The 15,547-nt window shown below is 48.1% G+C and overlaps 2 protein-coding genes across 3 annotated transcripts; one reads left to right on the top strand and one right to left on the bottom strand.

Annotated features, from left to right (window-relative positions):
• Positions 1-745: 745 nt before the first annotated feature.
• Positions 746-5,954, bottom strand: Srpra (SRP receptor subunit alpha). Its single transcript, XM_051156150.1, has 14 exons — positions 5,717-5,954; positions 5,043-5,126; positions 4,599-4,762; positions 4,231-4,391; positions 3,817-3,973; positions 3,546-3,699; positions 3,244-3,332; positions 3,020-3,138; positions 2,814-2,900; positions 2,353-2,525; positions 2,053-2,266; positions 1,402-1,565; positions 1,221-1,319; positions 746-1,105 (listed from the first exon to the last, which is right to left on the bottom strand). Exons 1-14 carry the CDS (start codon positions 5,831-5,833, stop codon positions 977-979), a joined length of 1,911 nt encoding a protein of 636 aa, XP_051012107.1. The 5' UTR covers positions 5,834-5,954; the 3' UTR covers positions 746-976.
• A 199-nt stretch (positions 5,955-6,153) lies between these two features.
• Positions 6,154-13,395, top strand: Foxred1 (FAD dependent oxidoreductase domain containing 1). Of its 2 annotated transcripts, none has more exons than XM_051156151.1 (11): positions 6,154-6,303; positions 6,984-7,204; positions 8,026-8,139; positions 8,401-8,519; positions 9,395-9,489; positions 9,767-9,868; positions 11,171-11,247; positions 11,589-11,749; positions 11,895-12,024; positions 12,356-12,460; positions 12,692-13,395. In XM_051156151.1, exons 1-11 carry the CDS (start codon positions 6,219-6,221, stop codon positions 12,944-12,946), a joined length of 1,464 nt encoding a protein of 487 aa, XP_051012108.1. In that variant the 5' UTR covers positions 6,154-6,218; the 3' UTR covers positions 12,947-13,395. The 2 variants fall into 2 exon arrangements, with proteins under 2 accessions (XP_051012108.1, XP_051012109.1); XM_051156152.1 differs by having other exon boundaries at positions 6,162-6,325.
• The last annotated feature ends 2,152 nt before the right edge of the window (positions 13,396-15,547 follow it).

Genomic DNA, 15,547 nt, shown 5'->3' with positions numbered 1-15,547 from the left:
TCCTATATAAAATAATATAAACCTAAGAGGCAATTTCTTTATGAAATTTATTTTCTCATATAAATTATGTATTTCTCTGGGCAGACAGCCTTCACCTTATTGCACTCGTAGCACATCTGGAACACCAAACTACAAGACAAGTCTTAACAAGAGGTTTGTGTTCTTCAACGTAGCACTTGTCTACCAGGCACTGTAGAAGAGGATGAGGAAAAGCCAGGACCTGCTCAGGGGTGGGGTGGGCACTGGGACAACGATAACCCCTCTGACAACTGGTTTTCTTCCAGGAAGGTAAACATGCAAAGCTTACATCTGGATTCTGGGAGCAGGGACAAGTTAGAAGGCAACTCAGCTCCCTTTGTCTCTGAGAGAAGCCGGTACTCACCTTTCATTCATTTGTAACAAGGTCCAGCTGATGCTTTGGGGCAATAATCAGGTGTAAAGTTCATCACCAGATTTAGAATTAGCAGCAATTAAGAACAGGCCACCATCACTGCCACAGTGAGGTGGCTGTCATCCTGGCACCAGGGACCTGAAAGCTGTGTATTCTAGAGAGAGGTGCCACTAAGACCCAGAGCTGACTCTGGAAGTAACCCAATAGAGCTGGGACCTCAAACTGCTCCTTATCTCAGATGGCTCTATGATCACACTAGTTAGCAATACTCCAGGTGTTGGGTTTCCCAACCGTTGCTCAAAGCTATGTTGCGGAGTCTGTAGGCAGAGTGAGGGGGCTGCCTGAGTAGGAACAGGGGGGGTCATCGGGCAGTGATTGTAACATGATTAGGCCCTCCTTGCAGAAAGGAGGAGGTAGGGCTGAACAAAGGAGTAGGGTTAGAATGAGCTGTAAGTCTCCAAAGCTCCCCTCACTCTGCCTTTGTACCACACTGAAGACAAGTTGCTCACATACTCTAAAGCACATTCTTGATATAGGAATAGGGGCTTGGGGCAAGCGGCGATTTGGTATTAGGCAAAAGCCACATTAAGCCTTCATGAGGGCAGCCACCACAGCCTTGGCGTTGAGACTGCGTAGGTCACAGTAGGTCTGGCCAGTTCCCACAAAGACGATGGGTTTGCTTGTAATGTATGTCATAGAAATAGCAGCTCCCACCTGAAGAGAGAGAAGATGGCCAATCAACTCAAGCACTGTTTGACTGGATGCCTCAGCATCCTTATAAAGTACATTCCTCCTTCCAGTCCCATTCTCCAGCGTCATCTATTTTTACCTTGTCATCAATGGTGTCAAATTTGGTAAGAACAATTCCATCAATGAGCCGAGGTGTTTGAGCCATAGAATGGTCAGCCAAGGCTCTGTTGAACTTGACCTAAAAAGGGAAATGGTAACATAAGAACTCATCTAATTTGCCCGAGTTTAAGTTGTGGAGGGAACTAGTTCCAAACCCTCACCAGCTGATCCACGGCTTCATTGCCTACTAAGGCCTCCCCAACAAACAGCACCAAGTCAGGTGTATTGACAGTAATGAGTTTGGCCAGGGCAGTCATCAAGGGGGCATTGTCTTGCATGCGGCCAGCTGTGTCCACCAGCACAACATCAAAGCCTTGGTTACGTGCTGGAGAGAAAAACACAGTCAAATCCAAGCACACAACTGTCACTGATACTCCCTGCCAACTTTTGAAGATTTCTTTTGGACTCTGGCTATGTGAAGACACTCAACTGTCACTCATGCTCACTGCCAGCTGCCTGATATGTCCAAGTCTGCCTATTTGAAAAGCCTATCCTGTTTACTTATCCAAAGTCTGGATTTGGTTACAAGGTAACATAAGGAAAAATCTTTCCTATTCTTGGCCACCACCAAAACCATTCAGAGAAAGGACAGAAGTGGGGTAAAGGTGACCATATTCAGGTTGGTGGTTAGGATACACTAGCTTTTTTCTTTCATTTATACACATTACCACCCAATAGCATCACCCAAATAAGTAACTTTCCCTGACTTCTCTGGGGACCATGTGGTAAGTTTATAGTAGCCTAAATCTGTGCAAATTCCCAGGGAATACAAGGAAAATAACACAAGCCCCTTTGTTCCCCATACACTGTACCAAAGGCAATGGCTTCCATGGCAATGCCGGCAGCATCCTTGCCATAGCCTTTTTCAAACAACTGCACCATCGTACGGCCACCATGCTTCTCAGGGGGATGGAGGGCAGTCAAGCGCCGGGTGTGTGTACGAAGCTGCTCAACAGCCCCAGCCCGAAATGTATCACAGGCAGCAATGAGGACACTGAAGCCATTCTCCAAAAGCCAGAAGGAAATCTGCAAAAAAGAAAATCATCATAATGAAGCATGATTCCAAAACACAGAGTGGAAAAAGTAGAAGCAAGCCGGGGAACTGAGCTAACCTTGGCAAGATTAGTAGATTTCCCCACTCCATTAACACCACAGAAGGTGACAACATAAGGGCGCTGGCGACGTTGGGCATCCATGATATCTCGGAGCATGTCTACACGACGCTGTGGCTGCAGGATCTGCACCAGAGACTCCTGTAGCGCTTGCTTGACTGTGGAAGTTACCGCTTAAAAGGGAGTTGGGAATTCAGTCAGAAAGTCAAACATACTTGATACCCAACATCTTTACGATCGAATGGAATTAAGACCATGCTAGGTTTCGTGGTTTCTTCCCCGGGACTCAGATCATACTATTCCAGTACTTTATTAGTTTGCTTAACTGTCCTTTTAGGTCCTAAAGTCTGTTCTATTATAGAGGTTTAGAAATCAAGATTATTTGCCAAAAGGCACATAACCAAGCCGCCTGACTGGATCACCTGTGAAAGGCGTGTGCACTGTCTTGTGGAGATACTTACTGCTAAATGTCCCCATCACTTTTCCTTCCAACTTGTTGGCAACAGATTCACAGAGCTGGACAGCAATGTCTGCAGCCACATTCTTAGCTGAGAAGAGACGGACAGTTTTGGGTTCTGCATTAACAACGACGGGTTCTCAAAAGTACAGCTTAGAAAGTGGTTCTATTACTCATGGTCATATGGTCAGCCCAGTCCTCCAGACTCACCAATGAGATGGTCACGCATCTTGTCTAGCACAGATTCCATGTCTTCGCGACTCAAGCTCTTGGAACCCACAAGGCCCTTCAGCATCCCGAACATGCCACCCAGAGCTCCCTTGGTAGCACTACAAGCACAGAAGGTCACAAACACATGTAAGGCCAGCAGGCAGGAGGTATGGCTCATCAATTCTGCAGCCATCGTCTCCACCTCCCACCTGAAATATTGCTACCTAGGTTTGGTGCTTTGAGTGGCCCCTTCATCATCTGAGCTGCTGCAATCCAGATCTTGAAGTTGCCCCCCAGGCCCCGTTCCTCGAATCTGGAAGACATGAGCAAAGGAAGGAGATGGGATCAGGAGTAGTAACAGCTGAGGGGACAAGCCTGGATGTACCCAGGCAATGTTGTCTGAGACCTTGGAGAAATTCTAAATATAGTTCACTCCTCTCTCAAATCCAGGTATACCCTCCAACTCTTGTTTCCCTCCCAATTTCTGGTCAACAGTGACCTCCACGCTGATCTTTACGCTTCTTACCAAGTTGATGTCTTCAGACAGAGCTGCCTCTGGGGTTCCATTGGTGGTGGGAGTACTGTAATCCAAGACTTCCTTGTTAGCACAGCCACCTAGTTCCCACACCCGCGGTGCTTTTTTGCCCTTCTCCTTTGGAATATCTGACTTTGTAGATTTGCTGCAAAAGATCACAAGAGAAAAGGTGATATAGAAAAGCAGGAAAGGATGTGAGAAAAGAATTCCCTGGCCTCTAACGCAGCTGGCTAACAGTCACCAGAGACAGGACACTGTTCACCTGGATTTGTCCAGACCCTTCCCATGCTTCTGAATGAACTCCTCTCTCTTTCTGCGTATCAGCTCCTCTTTGGAAAGTTCTCCATTCTCAGGTCCCACTGGGAGACCTGACTTTTCTGCAGGGGTTGTTTTGCTGGTAGCCAAAGGGCCATCCGAACCTGTTAAAAGAAATCTCACTGGAGACTGGAGGGAAAACACACACACACACACACACACACACACACACACACACACACACACACACACCAACCACCCAGATAATGGCTTGGACCAAACTTAGACCAAACACCTTGGAGACCACAAGAGGATGGCAGGGTGGTGGTAAGCATTCAAGTTAACGGAGGCAAGCTATGACAGAAGGAGCACCATCGCAACACCTTTCATGCCCTAGCGTGTTCAGTTAGGTCAAACACACCTTCCTTTTTGGCCCCCTTTTTTTTGTTGTTTTTTGCTTTTTCCTTGGTCTTTTCCCCCCGTGTTTCAATCATGGACTTCACAGGTTTCTTAGCTTTTTCAGAATCTTCAAATTTCTTCATAGTAGTGGGAGCACGGATCTTACTGCTCTCCTCCGCCTCACTAAAGAGAACAGAGAATAGTTGGTCTTTGTACCCACACAATTGGAAACAAATCTGACTTCAGAAAAAGGTCCCACATATCAAAAGGAAAACCAGAGCTACAAATGTTGACAGCTTTGAATCGATATGTTAATACTGTTGAGCCACCTGCAGGTAGGGCAACTCAGCAAACCAGAAAACATTATTTTGAGAAGGGTAAGCCTCTTACCGAAGGAGCCGCAGAAAGTCATTTTGGAAATCGAAAGTGCCATTCAATAGACTTAAAGCACTTTGCTGCTGTATCTCGGTGCGGTATTTATCCCGAAACAGCCGGTGCACATCATCTATCAATTTGTCTACGTAGGTCAGTGTGAGGATCTTCTGAAAGCCAACCTGTTTATGGAAGGAAACAGGGCCAGCAGATCTCCTTACATGTCAGCCCAGAATGGAAGGAGGCCAACTCAACTCAGGCCTCCAGAGATAAGTTTTCCTGTCCCGAGAGGGAACCACGCTTTCCACCTTGCCCAGAAAATGCTTTCTTTCTCCCCTTCACATTCCTGATTTTTTTTTTTTCCCCTACTACTTCATCACATACACAGTACAATTAATTGCGTTCATCACTAGGGATTCTGTTGAGAACATAACTTGTCTTTCTAACATACCCCCCACTTACCACAAACACCAGCTCAAACTGGTTGTCCAGTTTATACTTGAGTGTGAGGGCCTCATGAGTGAAAGAGTTGTTACCTCCCCGTTCCTGGAACAAGAGTGTTACAGCATTCAGGCTATCCGCAGCAAAAATCAGACTTTGGACTATGTTCGGAAAAGAACCAGATATTATCCTGGCCTCAGCGAGGGAGTACTGAGACATTTCTCTCTAGCATCCCAGTCCGGGGGCGGGGGCGGGGGGGGGGGGGGGGGGGAGAAGACACCAATTAGGTGAAGGGGTAAATCTGGGAGAGAAGAGTGACACGTGGGAGGCAGAGGGTAAACGATCAGATCTTCTAGCAGCTGTGGATCCTTTACTGTTCCTAAAAGGCGTGCTCTCATCCACAGTGTCACCCTGCCTCAAAACGGCAGAAAACCAGGCTGGCCCGGAGGAGTGGAGGGAAGGATGAAGTCCCATACGACGCCAGAATACGGCTAGAGCCCCCAGATACCGGAGGTGTTAGGGGCGTCGCAAAGTTTCGGGATACTATGATGCCAAGCAAGGAAGTTGAGTCTGGGTGGCCGGTAAGCGGCCAGTATGAGGAGGGCAGGGCGGAAGGCGCGGGGTGATTAATGGAAGGGGGTCTACAGACTGGGTCTAAGGGACAGCCCGGAGTTCTTCCCCGCGGGGGGTGCTACCTGCAGCAGTACGGAACGAATCAACGCATTCACTGGCCCGGTGCACGAGTCGCTCACGCCCTGAAAACACCAGAGCACAAGCCCGCCCTTCGAGAAGATGGTGAAGAAGTCGAGCATGATGGGAGAGGGAGAAGACTTGGGGACGAGGGAGGACGGCGCCGGGAACTCGGGCCGCGTCCGCCGCCGCTTCCTGCTGCGCCAAGCGCGGGACACGTCACACCAGCAGCCCCCGGAAACCGGCTCAGCCGCACTTCCGCTACTAGCCGCCGGGGTCCCTCCCCCTCCCGGTCCCCGGCGCGCAGGACTGACGTAAACTCAAAGCTAACCAATAGCATAGATGGGCGAGGCTCCAAGGGCGCTAGCTACCTATAGCGTGGATGGGTGGGGCCTTGCTGCCTCATCGGTGCTCACGTCAATTCACTGTGTCGCGGAGCGATGACTAGAGAGACAGCTTCGGCCTCCTGGGGACACCAAGCTGCAAGAAACCGGGCTCTTTAAGGCCATGTTTCGCAGAGTCCTGCGTCTTGGCTTGGGCCCAGGCCTCCCAAACCGGGGGTTACGCACACGCAGAGGAGGCTTTACTCTGGGTAAAGCTGAAGGCAGCAAAGAGTATATAAAGTGGTTCTGGGATGCCCAAAACCTCCATATGTGTGACCTTCAAGATTCGACACCCTGCCTCATTCTGGCAGGACAGGGAGTTAGCTAGGGAAAGGGGTAGGCTTTCCTGCCAGACGTTAAAAGAGCCAAGGCAGGTGTATGAATCTTAAGGAGGCACTTTCTCAGCGGACAATTCCATATAAATGGATGCTTGCTGGTGGTAATTAATATTAAGGAGGTGCCGGCTTTAGAAGGCTGTGCAGTGTGGAGTATTCTAGGGATTCCTTGGGCCTGGGATACCTGAGTGGAGGTAACTGTGCAGCTGAATATTCGAGAATGGGGCTCAGGAGGGAGAGAGGTCCGCGGGAGGTAAATGTAAGTCATCTAGCTTGTCAAGAAATAGAAAGTGTCATTTTTAGGAAGTTGACTCTTTCAGTGCTTCAGAAGATACATGATAGTGGGGCCTGATGGGGGCAAAGACCAAACAGCAAAGTTACCACGGTTACCACGGTACGGCCGCGTGTGAGCTGATCTTATGAGGGAGGATGGCATGGGAGAGGTGCCAACCCCAAGTGTCCCTTCAGCTCACCTTTTCCCCGTGCCCATCCTCCAAGCTCACACCATGCGGAAAGGAAACATAAGTCCAGCTAACTGTAACTGTGTCCTGCAGACTGGGATGCAAAGGTGTCTGAGTTTAAGAAGAAGATTGAGTCTATCCTGCCTGGAAAGAAGTGGGAGGTGCTTTATGACACCAGCCACCTGCCCCCAGAACAGGCAGATGTGGTCATCGTAGGAGGTGGGATCCTTGGCCTGTCGGTGGCCTTCTGGCTGAAGAAGCTGGAGAGTAGACGAGGTGCCATTCGGGTGCTGGTGGTGGAACAGGACCACACGGTGAGGTCAGGGAGTAGTAGGGTGGTCTTACTGAGGACACAGCCTGTAGAATTCTGAAGGGCGGGGACTGTGCTTTGGACTCTGGAGCTTGAGAAATAGTCTCAGATTCTTCCTCCCTCAAAGAAGACCCTTGGCAATAACATTGTTTGGTTGGGGGGTTGGGGAATGAGGCTTTGTCAGTGTTGTTTAAATCTCTTTGGTAGCAGGGTCTTAAACTATATAGCTGAGGCTGGCCTTGAACTCAACATCTTCCTGTCTCAGCCTCCCAAGTGTTGGGATTACAGGTGTGCTTCAGCACATTTGCCTAGACTTTTCCTTATAAAAGCAGATTCTACAGCGATTGTACTTCCATGTCTGAAGGTCCGTCCAAGACAGCTTGTGTTCACGCTACTTATTAGTGCAAACAGCTGCCGCTGTCTTCTTTTAGGCTCAACTGTTTATGAGTTCTTTGTTGTTCTTGTTTGCTGTTGGCAGTTAGGTGCAAATCTCATGTCTATCTTCATTACATCCTTCCGGTTTTTATAAATTAGCTGTCAAAGGTTAACTTCCTACCCGTGGGTTTCCAATATGGCCAACCCTATAAAGACAACTGACCTCTGCTCAGTGCATCTTCCATGGATGATTTAAAACACTATGTTTAGCTTTGAGCTGTGGGTTGACTTGCATACAAGTTTACCCAGCCTTCCTTGAAAACGGATTCCCTTTTAAGTTTAGATGTATAACTGCTAGTTTGCATTGCAGGATTCCATTATGAATGACATCATGACAGTCTACCTCAGTTGTTTTTTTTTTTGTGTGTGTGTGTTTTGTTTTTTCCACAGTATTCACGAGCTTCCTCCACAGGGCATTCTGTGGGTGGGATTTGGCAACAATTTTCTGTGCCTGAGAATGTCCAACTCTCCCGCTTTTCAATCAACTTTCTACGGAACATAAATGTATGTACAGTAAGATTTGAAGGGCTGGGGTGGAGGCCCCTTCTTTATCTTAAAGAACAGGAGCCTAGCTTGCAAGGGGAACAAGAAGTAGTTTGTCAGAGCCAACAAACCATTGGGATCCTTGACTGTCTTCCAATGTTGGTGCCTAGAGAAGGGTTGGTCCTGATCTGGGCCACTGACCCTGGGAGCTGTAGTGAGAAGGCCAGGGAGGCTCCCCCTTTATGTCAGCCTCTTTAGAAAACAGCTTCTCTTTGCACACAGGAGTACTTGGGTGTGGTGGATGCTCCTCCTGTCGACCTCCAGTTCAACCCCTCAGGCTGCCTCTTGCTAGCTTCAGAAAAGGATGCTGCCACCTTGGAAAACAATGTGAAAATGCAAAGGTAGGTGCCCAGCACTGCCCTAAGCTGCTTCTTGGCTTCACATACTTAGTGAGCCCCTGTACCAAGTTAAGAATAGGGAAGCTGAAGGTGATGTCACAGGAATCTCCTCTTCAGTAGCACATATTATCAGAAAGATGGGTCTATTCAAATATTGGGTTTTACTTGTCCTTTTGTCTCTGTTACATTCTGTCTGCTCTGCCACTATAGTGCAAAAGCAGCCACAGAAAAGGAATGCAGATACTTGATGTGACCCATCTATAAAAGGAGGCAGCAGGTTGCGTGTAGGTTTGAAAAAGTCCGAGGCCTGCATTTGGGCATCTTTGTGATCCGTTATGCGCAGGCTGTCTTCCACTGTGCTATAAATCTCACTAGGTACATCAGATAAATGTTCGAAGATGACAACTCATTTAATCAGAGCATCCCATTTTATATGTGGGGAAACTATGGCAAGAAGACCTAGTAAAGCTGGCATTGTGACTCAGTTTACACTAGACACTGGGTCATAGGAGTGTTTCTTGACACTTTCATTTCCTAGCCAGTAAGTGCTCCAGAGAAGACAATCAATCTGAGAGATAGGGTTGTACTAGGCAGCAGAGAAGAAAGTGTTTTTCAGGAGTCAGTGGAACGTGGCTCCCCACCGTGTTGTGAATGGAGGTGGAGTAGGTTGGGGCAAGAAGGACTTGAGGGTACTGAAGGGAGACAGTGTAGAGAAGGAAAAGTGAGCCTTCACGTTGAGCAGTCAGGAGAGATGGAGTCATTTGAGGCAGAGCAGAGCTTTGAGTGAGCTGGACTTCCCTCGCCTGGAGTTGGGGTCCTTGTCTCCTGTCTGAAAACTCTCCTTAACACATTAACTGAGACGCACATGTTTCTGTTAGGCAGGAAGGAGCCAAAGTCTCTCTGATGTCTCCTGAGCAACTGCAGAACAAGTTTCCCTGGATAAACGTGGAAGGAGTGGCTCTGGCGTCTTATGGTGAGGCTCACCTGCAGAGCACGTGGCTTTCTTTCCCTACAGAGGGGGAGTGAAGAGCTCTGAGGGTTGCAAGTCTCAGTGTGCCAGCTCCACACTGAAGGAGGACCGCTTTCCTCCTGAGCAACAGGGCCTTCCCCAGTCCTTCAGCATGATGGGACTCCAGTACAGTTGGTCAGGATGACCTTCCCTCCTTCTAAAGCCCCGAAAAACTTTGTGGACTATACAGTAAGAAAAGGAGGCTCCCAGTGGTTCATGAGTTTTCTTTTTCCTTATTCAGGGTTGGAGGATGAAGGTTGGTTTGATGCTTGGTCTCTGCTCTCTGGTCTTCGTCGAAAGGTCCAGTCAATGGGAGTCTTTTTCTGCCAAGGAGAGGTGACACGTGAGTCCCAAGTCTTGTTCCCTCTCTTTAAGTCTTAAACCCAGAAGAAGGCCTAGAAGCAGCTCAGCTTTTTCCTCACTACACTGCCCTGTTCTTGTGTAGCCAAGTTCATTTTGGTTTCTTCAACTGAGTGTTTGTGGGAAAGCACTCATCCTTCTTGTGTTCTTTCCTTGAGAAACCAGGCCTAGCATGCATGGAGCCCTAAGACCCGTCCCCCTAGGTTATATCCCCAGAATCACAGAAACTTGGCACAGTGCTACATGCCTGTAATCCCTGAACTCTGGAGCCTCAGGCAGGAGAATCAGAAGTTCCACCAAATAGCAAGTCTGAGGCCAGTCTGTGATACATGGAACCTTTTGAGGGGGGGGATTGTTCTTTCTTTCTTTTTTAAGATTTATTTATTTATTTATTTATTTTGTATACAATACTCTGTCTGCATGTACACCTTCAGGCCAGAAGCCGGCATCAGATCACATTATAGATGGTTGTGAGCCACCATGTGGTTGCTGGGACTTGAACTCAGGACCTCTGGAAGAGCAGCCAGTGCTCTCAACCTCTGAGCCATTTCTCCAGAGCCAGAACCCTTTTTTCAAAAAAAAAAAAAAACCAGTGTGACTCCATTTTCCTAAAGGTGTGTGTGTGTGTGTGTGTGTGTGTGTGTCTGTTGTTTCTTAATTACTGTTATATTGCTTTGAAGAGACACCATGACCAAGGCAACTCTTATGCAAGAAATAATTTAATTGGGGGCTTGCTTACTGCTTCAGACAGTTAGTCCATCATGATTATGGTGGGGAACATGGTGACAAGCAGACAGGCATGGTGCTGGAGAGGTGGCTAAGAGCCATATCCTGATCCACAGGCAGCAGGCAGAGAGAGAAAGACAGACAGACACAGACACACAGACACACACACTGGGCCTAGGGTGGGTTTTTGAAACCTCAAAACCCATGCCCAGAAGCACACCTCATCCAACAAGGACACATCTCCGAACACCTCCCAATCCTCCCCAAACAGTCCATCAGCTGGGGACTAGGCATGCAAATATATGAGCCTACAGGGCCATTCTCACTCAAGCCACCATTCATTCATTCATTCATTCATTCATATTCTGTGTGTGTGTGTGTGTGTGTGTGTGTGTGTGTGTGTATGTGTGTTGATGGAAACATTGTGTGTGTGTGTCTGTGTGTCTGTTGATAAGAACACTGGGAATAGAACTCAGAGTCTCATGCATGCTAACCGTCTACTCTACCACTGAACTAACCCTTCCTGAAAGGCTTATTTTTTTAAATTTCTTTCCTGTAGGTTTCATCACTTCATCTAACCAAATGGAGACTCCAAGTGGGGAGCAGGTGGTCATGAGTAGGATCCACAATGTCCACGTAAGTCCCTCGTTCAGTGTGCTCCTTACTACAGTGGAGGGCAAGAAAGGTGATAATCTGCCCAGATGTAGGTCTTCTGCCCGCTTCTCAGTACTGATAAAGTTAGGCTCAGGAGGAAATAAACTTCTTAGGGTTAGCCGGGCGTGGTGGTGTACACCTTTAATCCCAGCACTTGGAAGGCAGAGACAGGCAGATCACTGTGAGTTCACAAGTCCAGGGATACACAGAGAAACCCTGTCTCAAAAAACCCTTAAAAAAAAAAAATAACCAAAACTCTCAGGGTCCATTGTGCTCTATATCCCTGTCCCATCCTCCTTCCTCTCACCCTCTGGTGCCTACAGGTGAAAATGGACAAGAGCCTAGAGTATCAGCCGGTGGAGTGTGCTATAGTGATCAATGCCGCAGGAGCCTGGTCTGGGCAAATTGCAGAGCTGGCTGGAATTGGGAAGGGACTTCCTGGCACCCTCCAGGGCACCAAGCTACCTGTGGAGCCAAGGAAAAGGTATGTACCCTCAGGACAGCTGAGGATGAGAAAGAAATGATACAAAACTTTAAGATGTATTTGTCTGTGTGTGCATGTGTGTGGTGTGGACAGAGGGTTGGTGAGTGTTACTCCTGCAATGTCATAACTCCCATGATCATGACAGGTATGTGCACTTATGGCACTGCCCACAGGGACCAGGTCTGGAGACACCGTTGGTTGCAGACATCAATGGAGTCTATTTCCGACGGGAAGGATTGGGCAGCAACTACCTAGGTGGCTACAGCCCCACTGAGGTAAATTAAGTTGCAAGGAGACATAGACACAATGCCATTAAAGAGGCAAGCATTTTGGTAGGAAGAGAGCTATGCTGTCATTGGGGTTAAAATTGGAATCCTTAATCCCAGCACTTGGGAGGCAGAGGCACGTAGATCGCTGTGAGTTCAAGGCCAGCCTGGTCTACAAAGTGAGTCCAGGACAGCCAAGGCTATACAGAGAAACCCTGTCTTGAAAAAAAAAAAAAAGAAAGAATTGGAATCCACTGAAGGGATTGATCATAGCAATCAGATCTTGGTTTGCCCTCATATTCCAAGCAGTATATAAACCTTGCCTTCACGTCTCACTTAGGAAGAAGAACCAGACCCAGCAAATCTGGAAGTGGACCATGATTTCTTTCAGAACAAAGTATGGCCCCATTTGGTCCAGAGGGTGCCATCTTTTAAGACTCTGAAGGTAACTAAGAGGGAATGAGTGTTCCTGTTAGGGTCTGAGTACCAAACAGGATGGATGACAAATGGACATCTTAGTCCCTTTGCCCTGTCTTGGTCCCTCGACCTAAGGATTGCTAAGGAATCTGTTAGATCGATCCATCCCATGAGCCCTTTAGTAGATGAACCCAAGGAGGGTGTGAGTTGAGCATGTCTGTGGCTTTGCCAAGAACCTCCGCATCTTTTGCACCTGCAGGTACAGAAAGCCTGGGCTGGCTATTATGACTACAACACTTTTGACCAGAATGGCGTGGTGGGCCCCCACCCACTAGTTGTCAACATGTACTTTGCTACGGGCTTCAGTGGTCATGGGCTTCAGCATGCACCTGGCATCGGCCGAGCTGTGGCTGAAATGATACTAGAGGGCCAATTCAAGACCATCGACATGAGCCCCTTCCTCTTCACCCGCTTCTTCTTAGGAGAGAAGTTACAGGAGTACAACATCCTCTGATGTGACAGCTCTTCTCTGAGCCTCACCAGCCCGGGTGTCACCTTGTCTCACTTTGGCTATAGTCACTGACCGAGTCTTCCCCAGGACTATGCCAGTGCTACATCCTTTTCCTCACCATCTTCTAAGCCAGGCCACTCTTCCCCAAGGTCTCTGGACATGGGATGAGCACAGGTACAGGGACCCAGGCCAATGGAAAGTGATGAAGTGGGACCCTCGGACTGAATGTAGCTTAGGCTCATGCTGCTATCCAAAATAGTTCAGTTGGCATCCTGGCAGGGGGCCCAGGATTGGCCTCCTTCCTAGTACTGATGCAGAGAAATGGGTCTCTGACTCTGGCCAGAGCCAAGGCACACAGCATCCTAGGATAACCTGACCCAAATGTATTGACTTGTTGTTTACCTATTCTTCAATCAATATATATATGTGATTAACCTCTTCATTGTGGTCTTATGTTCTTTCTACTTTTCTTATGATAGAAGCTTTTGAAGTATCATGCCATTGAAAAGGCAGCCTCAGCCAGGTGGTGGTGGTGCACACTTTTAATCCCAGCACTCGGGGTGGAGGCAGAAGCAGGCAGATCTCTGAGTTTGAGGTCAGCCCGGCCTACAGTGTGAGTTCCAGGACAACCAGGGCTACACAGAGAAACCCCGTCTCAGAAAAAGGAAGAAAGGGGGGTAAAGGGAGGGAGAGAGACAGAGAGAAAGGGCAGCCTCATACTCTTGGGAGTGTTTCTTAAATCCTCTGTGGGAGGCATCTTGTTTGCAAGCTAGCATCCCCTGTTCCTGCATTCTACAGGAACAATGGTTCTAGATGAGAGAAATGGGATTGTTCATTTAGTCAACTTTTATAAAGCCTCAGCTTCTAGCTACCAACATTCAGTCTATAGCAGGATTCAAAGTGGCATTCTGACTGGATCATAGAGCTTTGGAAAGAAGAGGAGCCAGGGTGTGAAGAGCCACGCTGACAAGATTGGATTTCATCTCAGCAGCAGCCCAGCAGAAGAGTTTTAAATAGGGAAGCAACATGATCAGAGTTTCCTTTTAGAAATCTCCCTCTAGCTAAGGGTGCAGCAAGTGGTGGAGTGCTTGCTTAGCCGTGGACGGCCCTGACTTTGACCCTCAGCACCAACACAAGAGGGGAGCTGGGGGAAGACACTGGTTCCCTTGGAGAGAACAAGTTCTAGGTAAAGGGCATGTCAGTCCATTTAGCAGGTAACAGTCATGGTGGGAAGCACGTGGAACAGTGTGACAGTGGCAACATGAAATGGAGTCAGTATTTCCCAGGTTGCTGGCTAAACAGCCAGATGGGTACCATGTTTCTTATAGAAATGACACAGGGAGAACAGGGAAATGAGTGGTCCAGCGTGGTACAAGCTCAGAGTGCCTGTGAGAGGTGTAATGGGTGATTGGACTAATTGGGGTGGGCAGTTTGGCTTGTAGTCAGGTGACAGAACAGCTGCATCAAAGGAGAGCAGAGTGTTAGAGACAACACAGAAAACACGTGCAGAGACCCACTGATGTCTAGAGAAAATGAGTTCTGAAGAAGTGACCCGTGAGGCAGGAGAAATTTTAATAGTATGGAATCATGAAAACCAAGAAATAGGCACCAGAATAAAACACCACATGCCAGGGAGTGCAGTTTAAGGCATAGGCTACAGAAGATAGTGAACTAGTATAGAGCTTCTTTGGGAAACGGCTTCATCAAAAGTCCTTTGGAACAAATGAAAAGTAAAAGACAGAGGTAGACTTCATACAGGGGTGGGGACAGGAGAGGAGATGGGCCAGGGGGAAACATGAGGTGGTGAGCAATAGAAAAGTCACCAGAAGGTAATGCCGCAAGATTAGAAGGGACTTGTCGGGAACATAGTGGACTGGCTTTGGCTGCTGAAGAGATAGGCCAGGAAATTGGTTAACCCTGGATAGTAGCTCTTCAGGTTTCCCATAATGACTTCGCCACAGCCATCAGGCTAAGGATCCAAAGAAATAGATGCTATACGCCTTTAATCCCAGTGCTCAGGAGGCAGAGGCAGGCATATCCCTGTGAGTTCAAGGCCAGCCTGGTCTACAAAGAGAATTCGAGAACAGCCAAGGCTACACAGAGAAACCCTGTCTTGGGCGGGGACAGGGGTGGGGGGAGGGAGGAGGGACCACACTAATTAATGCTTAAGGAATCCTCTACCATGGGCAAATGGTTGCACCTGTCTTGCCGTTTAAACCGTGTGAAGGGCTGGAGCAAGCCCTCTTCTCAGAAGCTGAAGCGTCAGCCAGCGAGGCGTATACAGCATGGAAGAACAAGAGAGACCCTGCCTGGACAAGGTGGAAGAAGAGAACCAATTTCCAAACGCTGTCCTCTGACCTACGCACGTAATGTTAAATTTGTTAATATTTTTATAATAAAAATAATGTTAATTTTTTTTACTCTGTTTGTGAGTATATGCTAAGTGTGTGGGTTGGGGAGGTAGTGGAGGCCAGAGGAGGGGAGCCGGATTCCTTTTCCCCAAGTTGGAGTTACAGGCAATTGGGAGCCACCTGATATGGGTACTGGGAATCAACTCAAGTCCTCTGGAAGAGTAGCAGATACTCTTAACTACTCTTCAGTCTC

The sequence above is a fragment of the Acomys russatus genome, chromosome 14 (genome assembly GCF_903995435.1).
Source record: "Acomys russatus chromosome 14, mAcoRus1.1, whole genome shotgun sequence".
Lineage (NCBI taxonomy): Eukaryota > Metazoa > Chordata > Mammalia > Rodentia > Muridae > Acomys > Acomys russatus.
This window is presented reverse-complemented; position numbering and strand designations above follow the sequence as displayed.